Source organism: Chelonoidis abingdonii, chromosome 24 (genome assembly GCF_003597395.2).
Source record: "Chelonoidis abingdonii isolate Lonesome George chromosome 24, CheloAbing_2.0, whole genome shotgun sequence".
NCBI lineage: Eukaryota > Metazoa > Chordata > Testudines > Testudinidae > Chelonoidis > Chelonoidis abingdonii.
The window spans coordinates 3,154,316-3,169,435 of record NC_133792.1 but is presented as its reverse complement, the minus strand read 5'-3'; the positions used below and the strand labels follow the sequence as shown (position 1 = coordinate 3,169,435).

The 15,120-nt window shown below is 53.8% G+C and overlaps 1 protein-coding gene across 2 annotated transcripts; it reads right to left on the bottom strand.

Annotated features, from left to right (window-relative positions):
* Nucleotides 1-973: 973 nt before the first annotated feature.
* LCN15 (lipocalin 15) lies at nucleotides 974-11,631 on the bottom strand. 2 transcript variants are annotated; one of them, XM_032773489.1, is made up of 7 exons: nucleotides 11,417-11,631; nucleotides 7,701-7,840; nucleotides 6,609-6,679; nucleotides 5,199-5,309; nucleotides 3,846-3,947; nucleotides 3,610-3,631; nucleotides 974-1,183 (listed from the first exon to the last, which is right to left on the bottom strand). In XM_032773489.1, exons 1-7 carry the CDS (start codon nucleotides 11,540-11,542, stop codon nucleotides 1,177-1,179), a joined length of 579 nt encoding a protein of 192 aa, XP_032629380.1. In that variant the 5' UTR covers nucleotides 11,543-11,631; the 3' UTR covers nucleotides 974-1,176. The 2 variants fall into 2 exon arrangements, with proteins under 2 accessions (XP_032629380.1, XP_032629381.1); XM_032773490.1 differs by having other exon boundaries at nucleotides 974-1,180.
* Between the last annotated feature and the right edge of the window lie 3,489 nt (nucleotides 11,632-15,120).

The window sequence follows — 15,120 nt, the reverse complement described above, 5'->3', positions numbered from 1 at the left end:
TGTTATGGAGGAAATGTGCACAAGCACCAGGATTACTCCAGGAACTGTGTACAACAGAAACCTCTCCAAGATAGCACTGCACACTGGGAACTGTTTGACCCAGATTACTGCAAAAGAGCTTTCCAGCAAGGGGCAGCGGCTGCAGATGGGACTGCGAGGAAGGGGCCAAGAACTCTCAGGGATCAGGGTGATGGGATGCAGGGACGGGGGGTGCCTGACATTCTGGATGCTGGGGAAGGTGGGTAAGGGGGATGCAGGGGCTTTGCTGCTGGTCCTGCAATGGGTCTGCGCAATGAACCAGGTCCTGCTGGGCCGGGAGCTTTTGGCCAGCATGGTTGCTCGAGCATTAACAGAGCGCACTTACTCTGGGGAGCCAGGGGTGGCTCTGGACTGGAGAGCAGGGCATTGCGCTCATGGGGCAGGTGTTGGGCTCAGCTGCCTCTCCTGCTGCTGGCAGGCTGGGGAAGGTGCCTGCTGACCAGCCAGAGTCCTGCCTTGTGCAGAGCTCCTCCTCCTCCGCAGGCCACAGCCTGGCAGGGTGAGGTCAGCAACATGTGGGCCAGCTCCAGCCCCCACCTGCCCCCATCCAGCCCCCTCCCTCCCCTCCTGCATCTGGGCCTTGACCACTCCACCCCAAGTCTCAGGTGCATCCCGCGCCAGCCCCACCTGGCACTGCTTTTTCTGGCAGATCAGAAGCCTGGGTTGGGATTCACTGCAGTAAATTGGACTGGAGGGGGGAGCCTGCTCCCCATTATTCACTCCATGGGTTCTAATGTGTCTGTGACTCAGACTTACCAACTGGCCCAGGGAATGTGTCCAAAGGCTGCCTTGTGGAGGGGGAAGAGGCCCCTTTAAAGGTCACTCCAGTGCCCCAGTATGGAGAATTATCCTTGGGGTCTAGAACCCAGTGCAGACTCCAGGGATTCCCACGAGGTCCCCAGACAAACACTCCAAGCTCTGGGGGCAGCTTCTGAATCTTTATTTAGCAGGGAGAAGAGAAAACCCCTCGTGAAGCAGCAAGTCCAGCAGAGCCCAGACCGCAAGTGCAGCAAGACAGAGCAAATCACCGCAGAGGAGGAGAGAAGGGTGAGGGACGAAGCAACAGCCTGGATTTCTGGAACACTGACGCTTCTGCCATCAGTTGGAGCTGGAGGAGCTGCAGCTGATGGGTCCTTCTTAACTGCTGTAAGAGAGTAACAGATGAAGACTGGTTATGGGATGGACAGGCAGGCGCACAGCTGGCACCAGGGTTCATTAGCCCAGCTGAGAAATCCCCAGGTGCTGGTTAGCTGAGACACTCACATCACAGGTGCAGTGGTGCCAATCCGCAGTCACCAATGACCAGCACAGGCATTTTGGCCCTGGGGTCAATGGATCCCAATTACACCCCTCTGCTTGTGAAGCATAGCCCCCACCCCAGGCCCCAAACCCACCCAGCAAGGCTGCAATGGGATCCAGTCCTGGATTTCTGTGATTGGAAGGGTGTAAAGAACCTCCTCCCCACCCCATGCCCATCATCATTCTAATGCCTAGTGCTGTTTATCTGTAGATCTCGTTCTGGGCATATCCTCATCCCGTGTCCAGAGAGTTAGAGCCTCCTTTCTCCTCCAACCTGTGCCAAGCACTGAACGACCAGCGCTGAGGCTCTGGCCAGATCCCATGCTGGTGAAAGTCCCGTGCTGATGGTTACTCCAGTGAAGTCTACAGAACTGTGGTTGCCTTTTGCTTCTTGCATCCCATTCTGTATCCAGAACAGGGCTTGGAATAACCAGACCAGAGACAACCCTGTCCTTCACTTGATCCAAGCCCAGGGATGCTGGGAGAGTTTCCCAGGTTGGGCTATGGGTAGGGCCCTACCAAATTCATGGTCCATTTTGGTCAATTTCATGGCCATAGGATTTTAAAAATCATAAATTTCATGATTTCAGCTATTTAAATCTGAAATTTCACAGTGTTGTAATTGCAGGGAGTCCTGACCCAAAAAGGAGTCGTGAGTGGTTGCAAGAATATAGCAGCGAAGGTTGCGGTTCTGCTACCCTTACTTCTGCGCTGCTGCTGGCGGCAGTGCTGCCTTCAGAGCTGGGCAGCTGGAGCTGAAGGCAGAGCCTTGGCCAGCAGCAGCGCAGAAGTCAGCATGGCCTGGTGTGCTATTGCCACCCTTACTTATACGCTGCCTTCAGAGCTGGGCAGCTGGAGCTGAAGGCAGAGCCTTGGCCAGCAGCAGCGCAGAAGTCAGCATGGCCTGGTGTGCTATTGCCACCCTTACTTCTGTGGTGCTGCCTGCTGGGGACTGGGCCCTCAGTCAGCAGCCACCACTCCCTGGCCACCCAGCTCTGAAGGCAGCGCAGAAATCAGGGTGGCAATACTGCGACTCCTCCTAAAATAACCTTGTGCCCCCCCACCCCCCGAAACTCCCTTTTGGGTCAGGACCCCCAATTTGAGAAACACTGGTCTCCCCCGCATGTAATCTGTATACAACAGGGTAAAAGCACACAACAGACTTGATTTCATGGGGGGCAGGGACCAGATTTCATGGTCTGTGATGCATTTTTCATGGCCATGAATTTGGTAGGCCCTATCTATGGGCCTGGGAGGAGGGTAGCTAGGAAGTTTGGGCACTAGGGGCTTCCAAAATTATTCATCAGAACTGTTTCGGATGTAAAATTCAGCTTTTGATTAAACAAAATCCCCCCCCCCCCCAAAACCTGCTTTTGTGTGGAAATTTCCACTTTTTGCATAAAAATAATAACTTTCCATTCAGAAATGCTGACACTGTGCCTCATGGGAGTTGTAGTCCAGGTGCCTCATGTACCTATTCTCCACTTTGAGCTGGGTATCCAGCTGGTGGCAACTAGTGGGAAGGGATACAAAGGGGGTACCAGCCAAAGGGGGGGCACATGGCCTCACCATGTGACACCCCTACGTGTCTCCTCCCCACCCCACCCCCATCCTGGGGTCCCCATGCTCTCCCCATTCCGTCCTTTCCCCATCCCATGTTACCTGGCAGGAGGGGCTCTGTCCCCCTGTGCTGTGCTGGGCAGCGTCCCCGCCAGGCAGCATGGGAGAGTGCAGCCGCCCGCCAGCATGGCCAGAAGAAGAGATGCTCTGGCCCTGCCTCTTCCCTTCCAGCTTGGGCCCCCTTGGTTGCTGGCCCTTCCCCAGTGTATGAGGAGGGTCATGTGACTCTCTGGGCCTCTCTCATCCATCGCCCTTGCTGGACTTCATCTCCCATGACGCACAGCCTCTCTTGACTGAGAGGAAAGACTGCGGTGCATCAGAGAGATGCAGACCAACTGGGGAGCCCAGGGGGTAGACTACAACGGGGTCATGAGACACTCAAACTACAACTCCCATGAGACACCGCAGTGGCCTGTCAGAATGTTTAGCCAAAAATGTGAAATTTTCCGCCCCTTTTCCACCCAGCTCTCCTGGGTGCCTCTGGCACAGAGAGGGCTGATGTAAAGTGATGTCTCACTGATGGGCAGAGGACCAGCCTGTGTGCTTCTCAGCAACACGCATTGAGTTCTGCATGTGAAGCAGGCCTTGTTCAGTGCAGAGACCAGCCGGAACCCACTGCAGGAACCCTGGCAGAGTAAGCAATCAACTCACCTGAGGGCCTTGACACATTCATCTGTCAAAAGAAAGAGAGAGGTGTGAGTGTTGCAGAATCACCTTGCAGCTTCCTGAGCCTCTTGTCAGCTAAGAAAATTATTGGAACTACCAAAACTCCATAGGCAGAAGAACCTGAGTCCCGGCAGGGTCACTGTTTTGTGAGCAGTGCAGTTGAATAGAGTCCAAGCCTGACAGTGCAGGTATAAATGAATCCGGTGCCCGGTGGCATTTACCTGACTTTGGGAGGATGACCAGCATGTTATCGGTGAGGCCCATGGGTGGGTAGAGCTCCTTGAATATCTTCATGGCCTCAGGGTTCACCTCCTGAATTCTACCTGCATCCAGAGATCAGAATTAAAGCAAATCTCTCCAGCTCAACCCTTGTGAAAGCACGTGACATGGTTCCTTTGCAGCTGGATGGACAAACCGAGGACTGATCAAATGATGACAGACCATATGCCAGGAGAGTGAGAGAATGAGATGGACGGAGAGGCAGTTGTGTGAATATAGGATCGGCTAGATGGTTGAAGAGAGGAATGTGTTCTGGACCCTTGAATAGTCCTAAGCTTTGATGTATTGAACAATGAAACCCTGCATGATGGGCCATGCTGCCAACAAACAGACCTATTACAGGATCTCCGTGGTTTCCAGTATTCACCCAGCAGTTAGCGGGAGCAGGCACCACTGAAACATGGCTGTTGGTAAAAACACTTCCCTTTGCTTGGGTTGTGTCAGCATGCCCTTGGGATGTGGCAATGCCGCTGTGCCCTCAGGATTGGCTCTCAGGAATAGTCTAGGGAAAGAGTTTGCTGGCACCAATGTTTACAAAACAGCAACTATTAGAAAATAGTCACGGGAACATTTCCAAGTTCCCTTCAGCCCATAATAGAAATCAATCGGTGTGGCTGGAATCCAGTCGAAGCTAGTCAACAGGGCTCAATTCTCTATCTCCATACTCCCCCATCTAGCTAGCCCCATCACTTGAGGAGCTGAAGTCACCAGAGGTGCTGGGTACCTTTCTGAATACTGAACACAACACACTGCTCATGCAAAAGGCAGACCAAGGCCTCTCCATGGAAATGGTTCATCAGCCAATTTCAAGCAGCAAATACAGCTGAAAAACTCGTAAGCTGCTCATGGGTCACTTGTGACCAGAACTAAAGCTACCCCTGTCCCAAGGGTTTGGTCAGTTTGCTGCTCTCTGCTCAACAGCCACCTCAGCTCTAAACTAGTGGTTTTTGCTTGCCCCATGAGTGGGCCTTGGGACAGGGTTCGCTGTCTGGTCCAGCCATTGCCCAAGCTCCGCGGAACAGGCTAATGGCCCCAGTGATGGGCACACCCAGGTCTCCCAGCTGAGCTCACACGATAAAATACACGGAAGCTTCTGCAGGGGCCAGGGCTTTACTCAGACAGGCAACTAAGTGCAGATGCTTGAATTGTGATGCTGGACAGAGAGGCCAGGAATCCTGCCTCGGCCAGGTGTTGGGGGGACAGCTCAGCTGCTGGGAGCTTCACCAATCCTGCCTCATCTCAGTGTTGTTTCCTCCTGCAGTGTGTGGGCCACGTCCCCTTCTCCCATCACCTACTGTAGAGCTGCAGGGTGGTGCTGCTCTTCCCGTCATCGTCCTTGAAGGTGTACACAATGGCGTAGTTGGTGTAGTCCGTCGCCACCACACGCATGTCCTGCTTGCCCATCTCTGTGGACAGAAACAGGTGATAGCCAGATACTGCAGTGTCAGATCCTCCCTTTCTTCCCCAACTACCACTCAACAGCTGCAAGAGGGGCAGTGTGGCCTAGGGGAGAGAGCACTGGACTGGGGCTCAGAAGACCTGGGTCTGCTGCTGGGTGAGCTTGGGCAAGTCCATTTGTGCCTCAGTTCCCCCATGTGTAAAAGAGGGATAATGATACCCACCTCCTCTGTAAAGCACTCTCAGATCTACTGCAGAAGACACCCACATAAGGGCTAAATATTCTTAGTGTGAGTCCTGGTGCTTTGCACATGGCTCTTTGCTGCAGTATTTTGGATCAGAGCTTGGGCAATTGCTACGTGGGAGTATCCCCACATACTCCTAATAAACCTCGAACCCCATGGGAGCCCAGAGGGGGCACGTTCCACCGGCCAGCCCTGCCAGTGCCAGTTTCTCCCACCTCACCTGTGCTGGATGGCATGCGCTGAAACCAAGGAGATCACAGCTGTGTCTTATGGCTGCTTCTCCCATTGGCTCAGGCCAACCTGATCCAAAAAGATCCTCTGGCCCTGCTCCTGCAAACGACTAGACTGGCTTTGAACAGAAGCATGTGACCAGGTGTGCAGTTTGCCTGTGCAGGTGCTAGGACTGAAGGCACAGATCGGGGAACCTTCTGCAAATGGCTGGTTCTGGTCATTTGCCTGGGCACGGCTCTAATTTGCACACACAGTTGTGGTAACTGGGCTTGCAAGCTCAGCACGTAGTTGCACATACACCCTTTACACACTCAGTAATGACAACATGAATCATCCTGAGAACTTCACCTCTTGTCAGGTGATGGGTCCAGGTCAAATAAACAACACTGAGGCAATAATCACCAGCTGGAAGCAAAGGGATTGCTGGGACTGACCTCCCCACCCCTAGCACCGGCATCTCTGGGGGGAGGCAGAGCAAGGAGGTGGGAGGGAGTCCTGTTCCTCACCTCTCTCTCAGGACAGCCATAGTGTCCTCATTGTGGCCTCTTCAAGGGGCGCTCCCCTGGATGCTGGGGAGCTTGGGCAGGATTGTTCCGCCCTACAGTATGGCTCCCCCATAGCTTCCCCTAAGGCAGTGCAGCCGCGTGTCATGCCCAAACCATGGCACTGGCTCTGGGCACCATTTGGCCCTTGGCAGTTGACCCAGGAGCTCTTTGAAAAATATATGAATAATAAGCAGCAAAGGCATGTGACTGAGCCATGAGCCCCCTGCCCCTGTGCCCTGCCCCCTGTGCTGGCCAGCGTGGAGAGCACCAGCCACCCAGGACGTACGCGAATTCGTGTAGTGACCCAGCTGCCCAGTCTTCTCAAAGACCAGATCAATTTTCTTACATCCGTCTTGCCTGAAAAACAACAAATGACAAAACAAGCTCATGTTAAACCAGAATGTGAGACATCCAGACCACGTGGCATCACCTGAGTGAGGAGTGAGCCCATCCTGACCTGGGGAGGGGACATGGCACTGCTGGGGGTGAGCATGAGCCTGTTCCAGCAGGGGGAGAGGACATGGCAGTGCTGGGGGTGGGTGTGAGACCATCCCACGTGTGGGGAGGGGACGTGGCAGTGCTGAGATTGGAGGGCGGGAGAGTGAGCCTGTCCTGGCTATGGGAAGGGGATGTGACATTGCTGGAGGTGAGCCTGTCCCAGCTGGGGGAGGGGACATGGCATCATTGGGAGTAAGATCCCATCCTGGATGTGGGGAGTGGATGTGGCATTGGTGGGGGGGATGTAAGCTCATCCTAACTGGGGGAGAGGACGTGGCATTGCCAGGGGTGGGTGGGTGAGCCTGTCCTGACCAGAGGGGTGCAGGGAAATTTAGTGGAGATTTTCATTTGTGGAATTTTACTGTCCAAATTCCTGTTCACTGGCAGAAGAATCCCGCTATGGCCATGTCCCATGTCAGGGAGTGACCCATGGTGCCCAGTGAGGAGAGCACACGGTAACTTCAGCTCCACAGCCCTCTGCCATGGAGCTAGAAAGCAGGGTTCTCAAACTGGACCGCAACCTCCTTCTTACAACAAAGTTACTGCGTGACCTAGGGTGTGGGGGGAGGGTGCGGGGTGGGCAGAGCCCGAGCCCCGTTGCCCCAGGTGGGGAGAGAAGGGGCCACAGACCGAGCCCCATCGCCCCAGGTGAGGGTGGAGCTTAGGCTTCAACTTCAGCCCTGGGTCCCAGCAGGTCTAATGCTGGCCCTGGTGACCCCATTAAAATGAAATCATGACTTTGGGGTCCCCACCCACAGTTTGAGAACTGCTGAGCTAGATAAATGCTCTGCAGATGCTGCCAACCACTGTAGTTACTGGGCATGGCCAGTAAGGGGAGACAGGCAGGCCTAGGCCAGGCCAGCATGTTACAACCACTTACAAGGGGAAGCCAATTTTGAAACGCAGATTGTCCTCTGGCGTGACGGTAATGATGGCTGCAGATGTCTTCATCAAGTCCTTCATGCTCTGGAAGATTGGGCAGTTCGACACTGCTGCCATGATGTGCCACATCCCTGAGAACTGCAGTATAGTGTTTTGGATGAGAACTTGGAAAAGGCATCACCACCCCTGTCCTGCCAGCTGCAGCCCTCAGCTCAGTGTGCTGGACCAGCCAGGACCCTGCACCCAGGAATGGCACCCAAAACCTTACTTCTGTTTGTTACTCATTGTGACAGCTCTTATCTTCCAAAGCACATTACACAGGTCAGCAGCAGTATCCCTGCGACACTCTGCACCCCATATCCACCACAGTGATAGGATTATGATATAATTATGATGCATCTTCTACAAAACATGTCATGGGAGGTGTCAATGTCAAAGTTATGGTTAGCTGAATATGATTATCTTATTTGCATGCATGTATCATTTTTGTATCTGAAGTTATGAATATTGACTATGCACCAGCACCTGTATTTCAGATGTGTTTGCTCCTGAGTAACAGACACAAAGTACAGGTTTCAGAGGGGCAGTCGTGTTAATCTGTATCTGCAAAAAGAACGAGGAGTCCTTGTGGCACCTTAGAGACTAACTAATTTATTTGGGCATAAGCTTTCGTGGGCTAAAACCCACTTCATCAGATGCATGGAGTGAAAAATACAGTAGGCAGATATAAATACACAGCACATGAAAAGATGGGAGTTGCCTTAACAACTGGGGGGTAAGTGCTAATGAGCCAATTCAATTAAGGTGGAAGTGGCCTATTCTCAACAGTTGCCAAGAAGGGGTGAATACCAAGGGAGGGAAAATCACTTTTGTAGTACTAATGAGGCCAATGCAACCAAGGTGGCCCATTTCAAACAGTTGACAAGAAGATGTGGGAATCAGCAGGGGGGAAATTAGTTTTTGTAGTGACCCAGCCACTCCTAGTCTTTATTCAGGCCTAATTTGATGGTGTCCAGTTTGCAAATTAATTCCAGTTCTGCAGTTTCTTGTTGGAGTCCGTTTTTGAAGTTTTTTTGTTGAAGAACTGCCACTTTTAGGTCTGTAACTGAGTGTCCAGGGAGATTGTTCTCCTACGGGTTTTTGAATGTTAGAATTTAGTTAGTTTATTATATGCTCGGTTACAAGTGTTGTCTTTGGTTAGAGATCTGGGGTGCGATTGACCTGGGGTGAGTGACTGGTCCTTTGGGACTGGGCGTAGCTTCCCTATTGTTGTGAGTTTTGATGTAAGGGACTATCTGACAAAGGGAAGCTAAACCAGCGTGCCCAAAGGGACTGTCTGACTCGGTGCTGCGGCTGTTATAGTGCCTGAGCAGTTCACACTTGATATTTGGTGGGTGAAATCTATTTATAGAACATACACCCAGGCTGGGGTTTGTGCCCTGCTTCTAACCAGTCTGCCCTAGGCTGGCATCCATTGACATGGGCAGGAGCCACTCCAGCTGGCTTGGCAGTGCTGTTTGGGAGGGAGGCCAGAGGTGAATTAGAGCCTTGGCTGTGTGCTGGTGCTTTGCACAGGGGTGCAGGGCAGCAGTTCCCCCAAGGCACGTGCTTGGGGCTGCACATTTCCAGGGGCGGCACATTTCCAGGGGTGGCTTTCTGGCCAATTTTTTTTTTTTTAATTCCACTGGCAAAAGCCTAGAGCTGGCCCTGGCAGCAGCAGCGCGTCATGCGTGGGGGGTGCCCTGGGGCCGCTGCAGTTCGTGCCGCAGGGGAGCAGCACCTGCACCTTGTGGCTGGGCCGGGCAGGCTCCAAGAGGGGGACACTTGGGCTGGAGGCAGCCCCACGGGTCACACGGAGTCACCTGCAGGTGTGGCTGCCCCCCCCCAACCCCACAGGCGGGGCTGGGCAAAGCGGACTGAGCTGCCCAGGGACTGCAGCAGGGTGGCCAGAAGTAGCAGCAGCAGCAGGGTCATAGAGGGTGGGGCACTGCCGTGTGGGGCCTGCTTCCGCTCTCCGGGGCTCTGCTCCCTTTGGGGCTACTCTCTCCCAGCTCCTCAGCCCCCTGCTGGGGTAGTCCCCTGGCTCTGCCCTCCTAGGTCCCAGCCGGTCCTGGAGGCGGGAGCCCTGGCTGGAGGGACCCTGGGGTGAGATGCAGTCCGGGAGTCCCGTTGCTTACCCTGACCCTGCCAGCGCCAGACCAGCTGGAGGTGAGGGGGGAGCCCAGGGCTGGGGTGGCAGGAGGTGCGGGTGGGATTGGGTGGGGGGGAGCCCAGGGCAGGGGCGGCATGGGGTGTGTAGAGGGGAGAGCCCAGGGCTGGGGCAGCAGGGGTTGCTGAGGAGAGCCCAGGGCTGGGATGGGGGCCAGCCAAAATTTTTTTGCTTGGGGATGCAAAAAACCCTGTCTACAGGACTCAGCCGAGTGACACTGATCCCGATTCATGCAGGTGCCAGTGGAGAGCCGGATCTGGCCAAGGACTCTACAAAGCACAGTCAGAGGCTTCAGCAGGTCCAGGTGCTCTGACTCAAGCTAGCATCCTGAGTAAACCAACTGACTCGGGGTGAGCCATCCACTCCCCACAAGTGGGCTGACCTGCGAGGTGACAGCTCCGGAGAGCCCCAGCTATTCTCTGCTCTTTTCTCAAATCCACCCCTTATTTGGGAAGCGAAGCTGGAAGGAGTGTGAAGCCTCCCTGTGGGTGAGGCCCACCAGGGGTATCCCTCTGCAGCTGCTGGGTCTGACCACTGGGGAGATGGACCAACCCACTTTCCACGGTCGTCAGACTTCCAGGGACAACCACGCTGGAGCAGACTCGAACCACTGCCCTAGAGGTGAAAGGCCTCGCACCCTACCGGGCTACAACCAGATCTTGGCTTGCATCACTCCACTCCCTGAAGCATTGTGCCCCCTGCTTAAGTGATCCAGAAAGAAGCTTTAATGTTTGATTCAGAAGAAGCGTGAGGACACAAGAGCTGGAGTAGCTGCTCCCTCCAACTAGGGGTAGGTTGGGGTTCAGTGTGTATCAACTCACCCTTTACAGGTTTAGTACAGGAGGAAGGGGGGACTGGACACTGCCTGGGTGTCTCTCTATCCTCCCCCCAGCTCCAGAGAGTCAAGGCAGCATCATACCGGGGCAATGTGTTCTCCTAATGGTGCCCCTGGAGAGCCAGTCTTTGAATGGACTAGCTCTGCTGGTGTCCAGCTCTGCCGTGCCCTGGCAGAGTTGCGGGGTGGGACAGAAATAACAGGAGGCCAAATCCAGAAATCCTTACTAAGTTTTTACTTAGTGCTTGCCTGGGAAAGAGACTGCAATCAAAGGGGTTGGCCTGGACTCAAGAGCTCAGGATTTGGCCCGAGGGTGCCAGAAGAGCATGGGCAAAGCTGCAGGAGCACCCAGGATTGGAATGGCATGGAGCTGCATGCCCAGAGCCCCCGGGGGAACTTGCCTGGGCTAGCAGGGAGGTGCTGCCGATCAGGCTTGGGGGCTATGGGAGGAGGGACTTGAGGTCCCAGGCTGAAACAGCAGAGGTGCTGCAGGCCATTACTGACATATCTTGGTGGAGCTGCCTGTGAGCCCAAACTAGACCATAAGCCAGCCCAGCAGCCTGGGGAAGCCTGCTCCATGGCTCTTCGCCTATCCCAGTAACAGAAGAGGGACTTCCTCGCATCGTGAGAGTGAACATTCACTCTGCCACCAAGAACTGTTGGATGTTACCTTGGCAGCATCGAAGTCTGGCTGCACGGGGACCTCAGCTCGGGCCTGGAACGCACCGAACAGAGACAGCGTAAGGCTCAGCAGCATGGTCATCATCTTCACGACTGTTCCCTCTCTTCTCTGCATGGATGGCGAACCTGGGGAGTACTGGAAGGTATGTGCCAGCTCCCATGGGGCACCGGACTTTATATCCCTCTGCAAAGGGCCCACTGGGAGCCAGGACACCAGCCACAATTAACCACCTAACCCAGCCCACCCTTTACATAACAGGTTGTGCAACAGCAGCGTGATATAACAATTGGGGGTATCAGGTGACAGCATTAGCTGGTTTGTCTAATTGCTGAGCCATGGCTGAAAAACTTGTTCTCCGAGAGCCCCAACGAAGAAAAGGCTCTTTAGTTCCTGAGCTAGCAGGTTGGACAGCGGAGCATTAGGATTCTGGGTTGGCTTAAGCCCCACTGAAATAGGAAGCAACACAGAACCCTTTGTCTCCAGGTGTGTATGTGAAATCAGTCTCTGTTGTTCCCCTTCTCGGAGCAGACAGAGCTGGTCACTCAGACTCGGTCACTTGATAACACTGGGGTTAGCCTGGACCCTCAGCAGCTAGAATGGAACCTCCGACCTCTAGGCTCTACAAGCTTCACTCTGTACTGCCTGAGCTAAAAGACTCTGCTTTCATAGCCATAGCCATAGCCAACCTTACATGGCCCAATCGCCATTAGAGGGGACACTCTGAGTTGGCTATATTTGCATCCCCAGGGCATGGGCTTCCAGCTGGCTGGCCAGCCAGCACGTCCATGGGCAGGACCCCCATCTGTATGAAGTGAGCGTCACGGGAGGTGACTTCGAGTTCACTGAGCCAGTGTGTGTTAGCACTAGGCACCCTGTGCCATCTGCGTGGCCAGCCTCAGACATTCAGAAATCACAACTCAGGGCTCCCAGAACCATGGAAGCGGCTTAACAATCATAAGATGTTTTGAAAGCAGTTGGGTTCTTTCCCTTTGCCTTCCAGGCTTGGGACCTTTGTGGGAGCACTCGCATCACAGTTACAAGCATTTCACTGCCAGAGGGCTCAAAACATGCTGTTTTTTTTACTGAGAGCGAGAGTTTCCTGTAATTCCCTCATTCCAGGATTTGGGGCTTGAAAAAAGACACTAAAAATCATGAGACCTCTTGATAAGATAAGCAGAGCTGGCGAGGGAAGAATGTGCTGCCTGAGCTCCCCAATGCACAGCTATGCGCCCAGCTAGCAAACATAAATCAGGCCTGCAGGCACTAGCAGGGCATTCCTGGCCTGCCCAGCGGATTCAGGGGGCCTGGGGCAAAGCAATTTCGGGGGCCCCTTCCATAAAAAAAAGTTGCAATACTATAGAGTACTATATTCTCGTGGGGGCCCCTGTGGGGCCCAGGGCCTGGGGCAAATTGCCCCACTTGCGCCCCATGCCGGGCAGCCCTGGGCATTCCCGGCCTGCCCAGTAAAAATTTGCAAACTCAGAGCGGGCTGAGATCTGCCCAACAAATAACTCTCACTTGATTATGAGCCCAGCTCTAGCCCTGGTTGGGGACTTAGCTGTTCTCCCCAAGGTTTAAGGGGAACCAAGAGGCAGCAGCTGGCAGGGTGATGACAGTGGAGGAGGCAAGGAATGCGCCAGTGCCAAGGAGTGCAGGTGGAATCTCTGCAGGGAGCCTGTGCTGCTGGCAAGCCAGGTGCCAATTTATGCCAAGGTCCCCATGCCTCACGTGGAAATTGACAAATGCTTAGCTGGACTGAGTCAGGCTCATCTGTGTGCAGGGCCGTCCTTAGACACTTTGGTGCCCTATGCAGCTGGCTCAGGCCTCAGTGGGGGGGAAGGAGCAGGCTTGGTGAATGGGGGAACCAGCCCCCAGCACTCACCAGCAGCACGGCTGGGAGCCAGCATAGCGTAGCGGGCTGGGGCTGGTGCTGGGTCCCTCCACTTCCTGCCACCCGGTGAGTGCAGGGTGGGCTCAACCCCTGCTGCAGTCCCCCAGGATGTTGCTCAGTGGGAGTGGAGCAGGGGCAGGGGCTTTGGGGAAGGGGTGGCGGGGGCAGGGGATTGGGCTGGCTGCTGGAGCAGCACACAGCTGTATAGGGCACCAGGAAATCTGGGGCAATTTGGTGCCCCTAATTTCCTGGTGGCCAACACAGCAGTGTACTTTGTGTGTGGGTAAGGACGGCCCTGCCTGTGTGTTACTATTGTTAAAATAGGTCTAACCAATATAAAAACCGAGCTGCGTGTTTAGACTTTATTGGGTGCTTGTGAGTTGCTGTTGGAAGTAATCTCATTTCTAACATCTGTGTCCTGTGCTGTAAGGTAATATTTGAGCATTTGTGGTAGAAGCCTCTGTAGTGGTGGAAAGCACCAGACAGGAGAGACATTAATTAGTGTGAAATGCTGACCTACAACAGAAGGTGCAGAGAAGACCCATCAATACCAGAGGAACTGTTATGGAGCATCAGAGCATAAAAGACTTTTTTGATTGTTTTCCCCATGAAGAGGAGATGTGGAAGTGACTTCCTCCCAACAGCTGAGCTGGAAGTTCAGAGAAAAGAGAAAAGGAATAAAAATCCCTGACAGGAGAAATCGTACCTCTGTGCTGCTTGGACTCTCGAGGGCAAGGTTTTCCTGGCATAAGTAAGAGCTCCGCAGTGTTTAGCCTGGATTAGCCCTAAGGGACATATAAAGCCTGCTTATTACAGAAGCTTCTATTATCTTTTGAAACTTAATATTGTAACTCACATGTGTCTGTATGTTTCCCCGCTTTAACTTCGTAAATAACTTTCATTTCCTTGTCCTAGTTAATACATTTTTAAATCATTTCTTACAGTGTTGTCTTTGATGTGAGATCCAAGATAAGTAGCTAGTCCTTTGGGACAGGAAGAAAGCTGAATATTGTTGTTGGTTTTAGTGTAAGGGCCCATCTATCACAAAGGCAGGCTCCCCTGGGTGGTGCGACAGATTGGAGTAACCGAGGGGATGGTCTGTGGCTCCACGCTACGGCTGTTGTAGTGCCTGAGGAGTTTACACTTAAGAGATGGTTGGTAAAAAACTAAGTATAGACCTCGCAACCAGTTTGGGGTTTGTGCCCTGCCCTGCGTAGGTTTGTGCCCAGCAGCCTGCCCTCAGGTTGGTTCTCACTCGTGAGCCACGTTGACAGAGCCCTTTGCAGAGAACGGAGGGTTGGGGACCACGGTCTCTCTGGCCAAAGAGGAGTTTCTATTTCACTGGAGTGGGAGAGGTCACCATTTCAGGGGGCAGGAGGGGAGAAAACACACTTCACAGCAAGTGGGGAAGCTCCCATTTCAATGAGAGGAGCTTTCGCACCTGGCTTCTGATTCCCTGCACGCCAGCAACTTCAGAGCTGCAAATGGATAAGTGCCTTTCCCGAGGTCTCCCAGCTGTGCTCTCGCCCACTAACCCGAGCTCTGATCCAGCGACACAGCCCCACAGCAAAGAGCTCGCGCTGACTTGGGCCACACTTACTACCTGTCTGCAAAGGTTGAGTCTTGGTTTAAGCATTGTGACAAAGTTCCTCCTCCATCTTGGTGGGTCCTGCGCTTATTGGCGGATTTGTTCACCTCAGTGATCTTCCCTTCTTGTGGAACCCACAGTCTGAGTCAGCTCCTCCTGTGTCTGATCAGGAGTTGGGAGGTTTGGGGGGAACCCAGGCCCGCCCTCTACTCC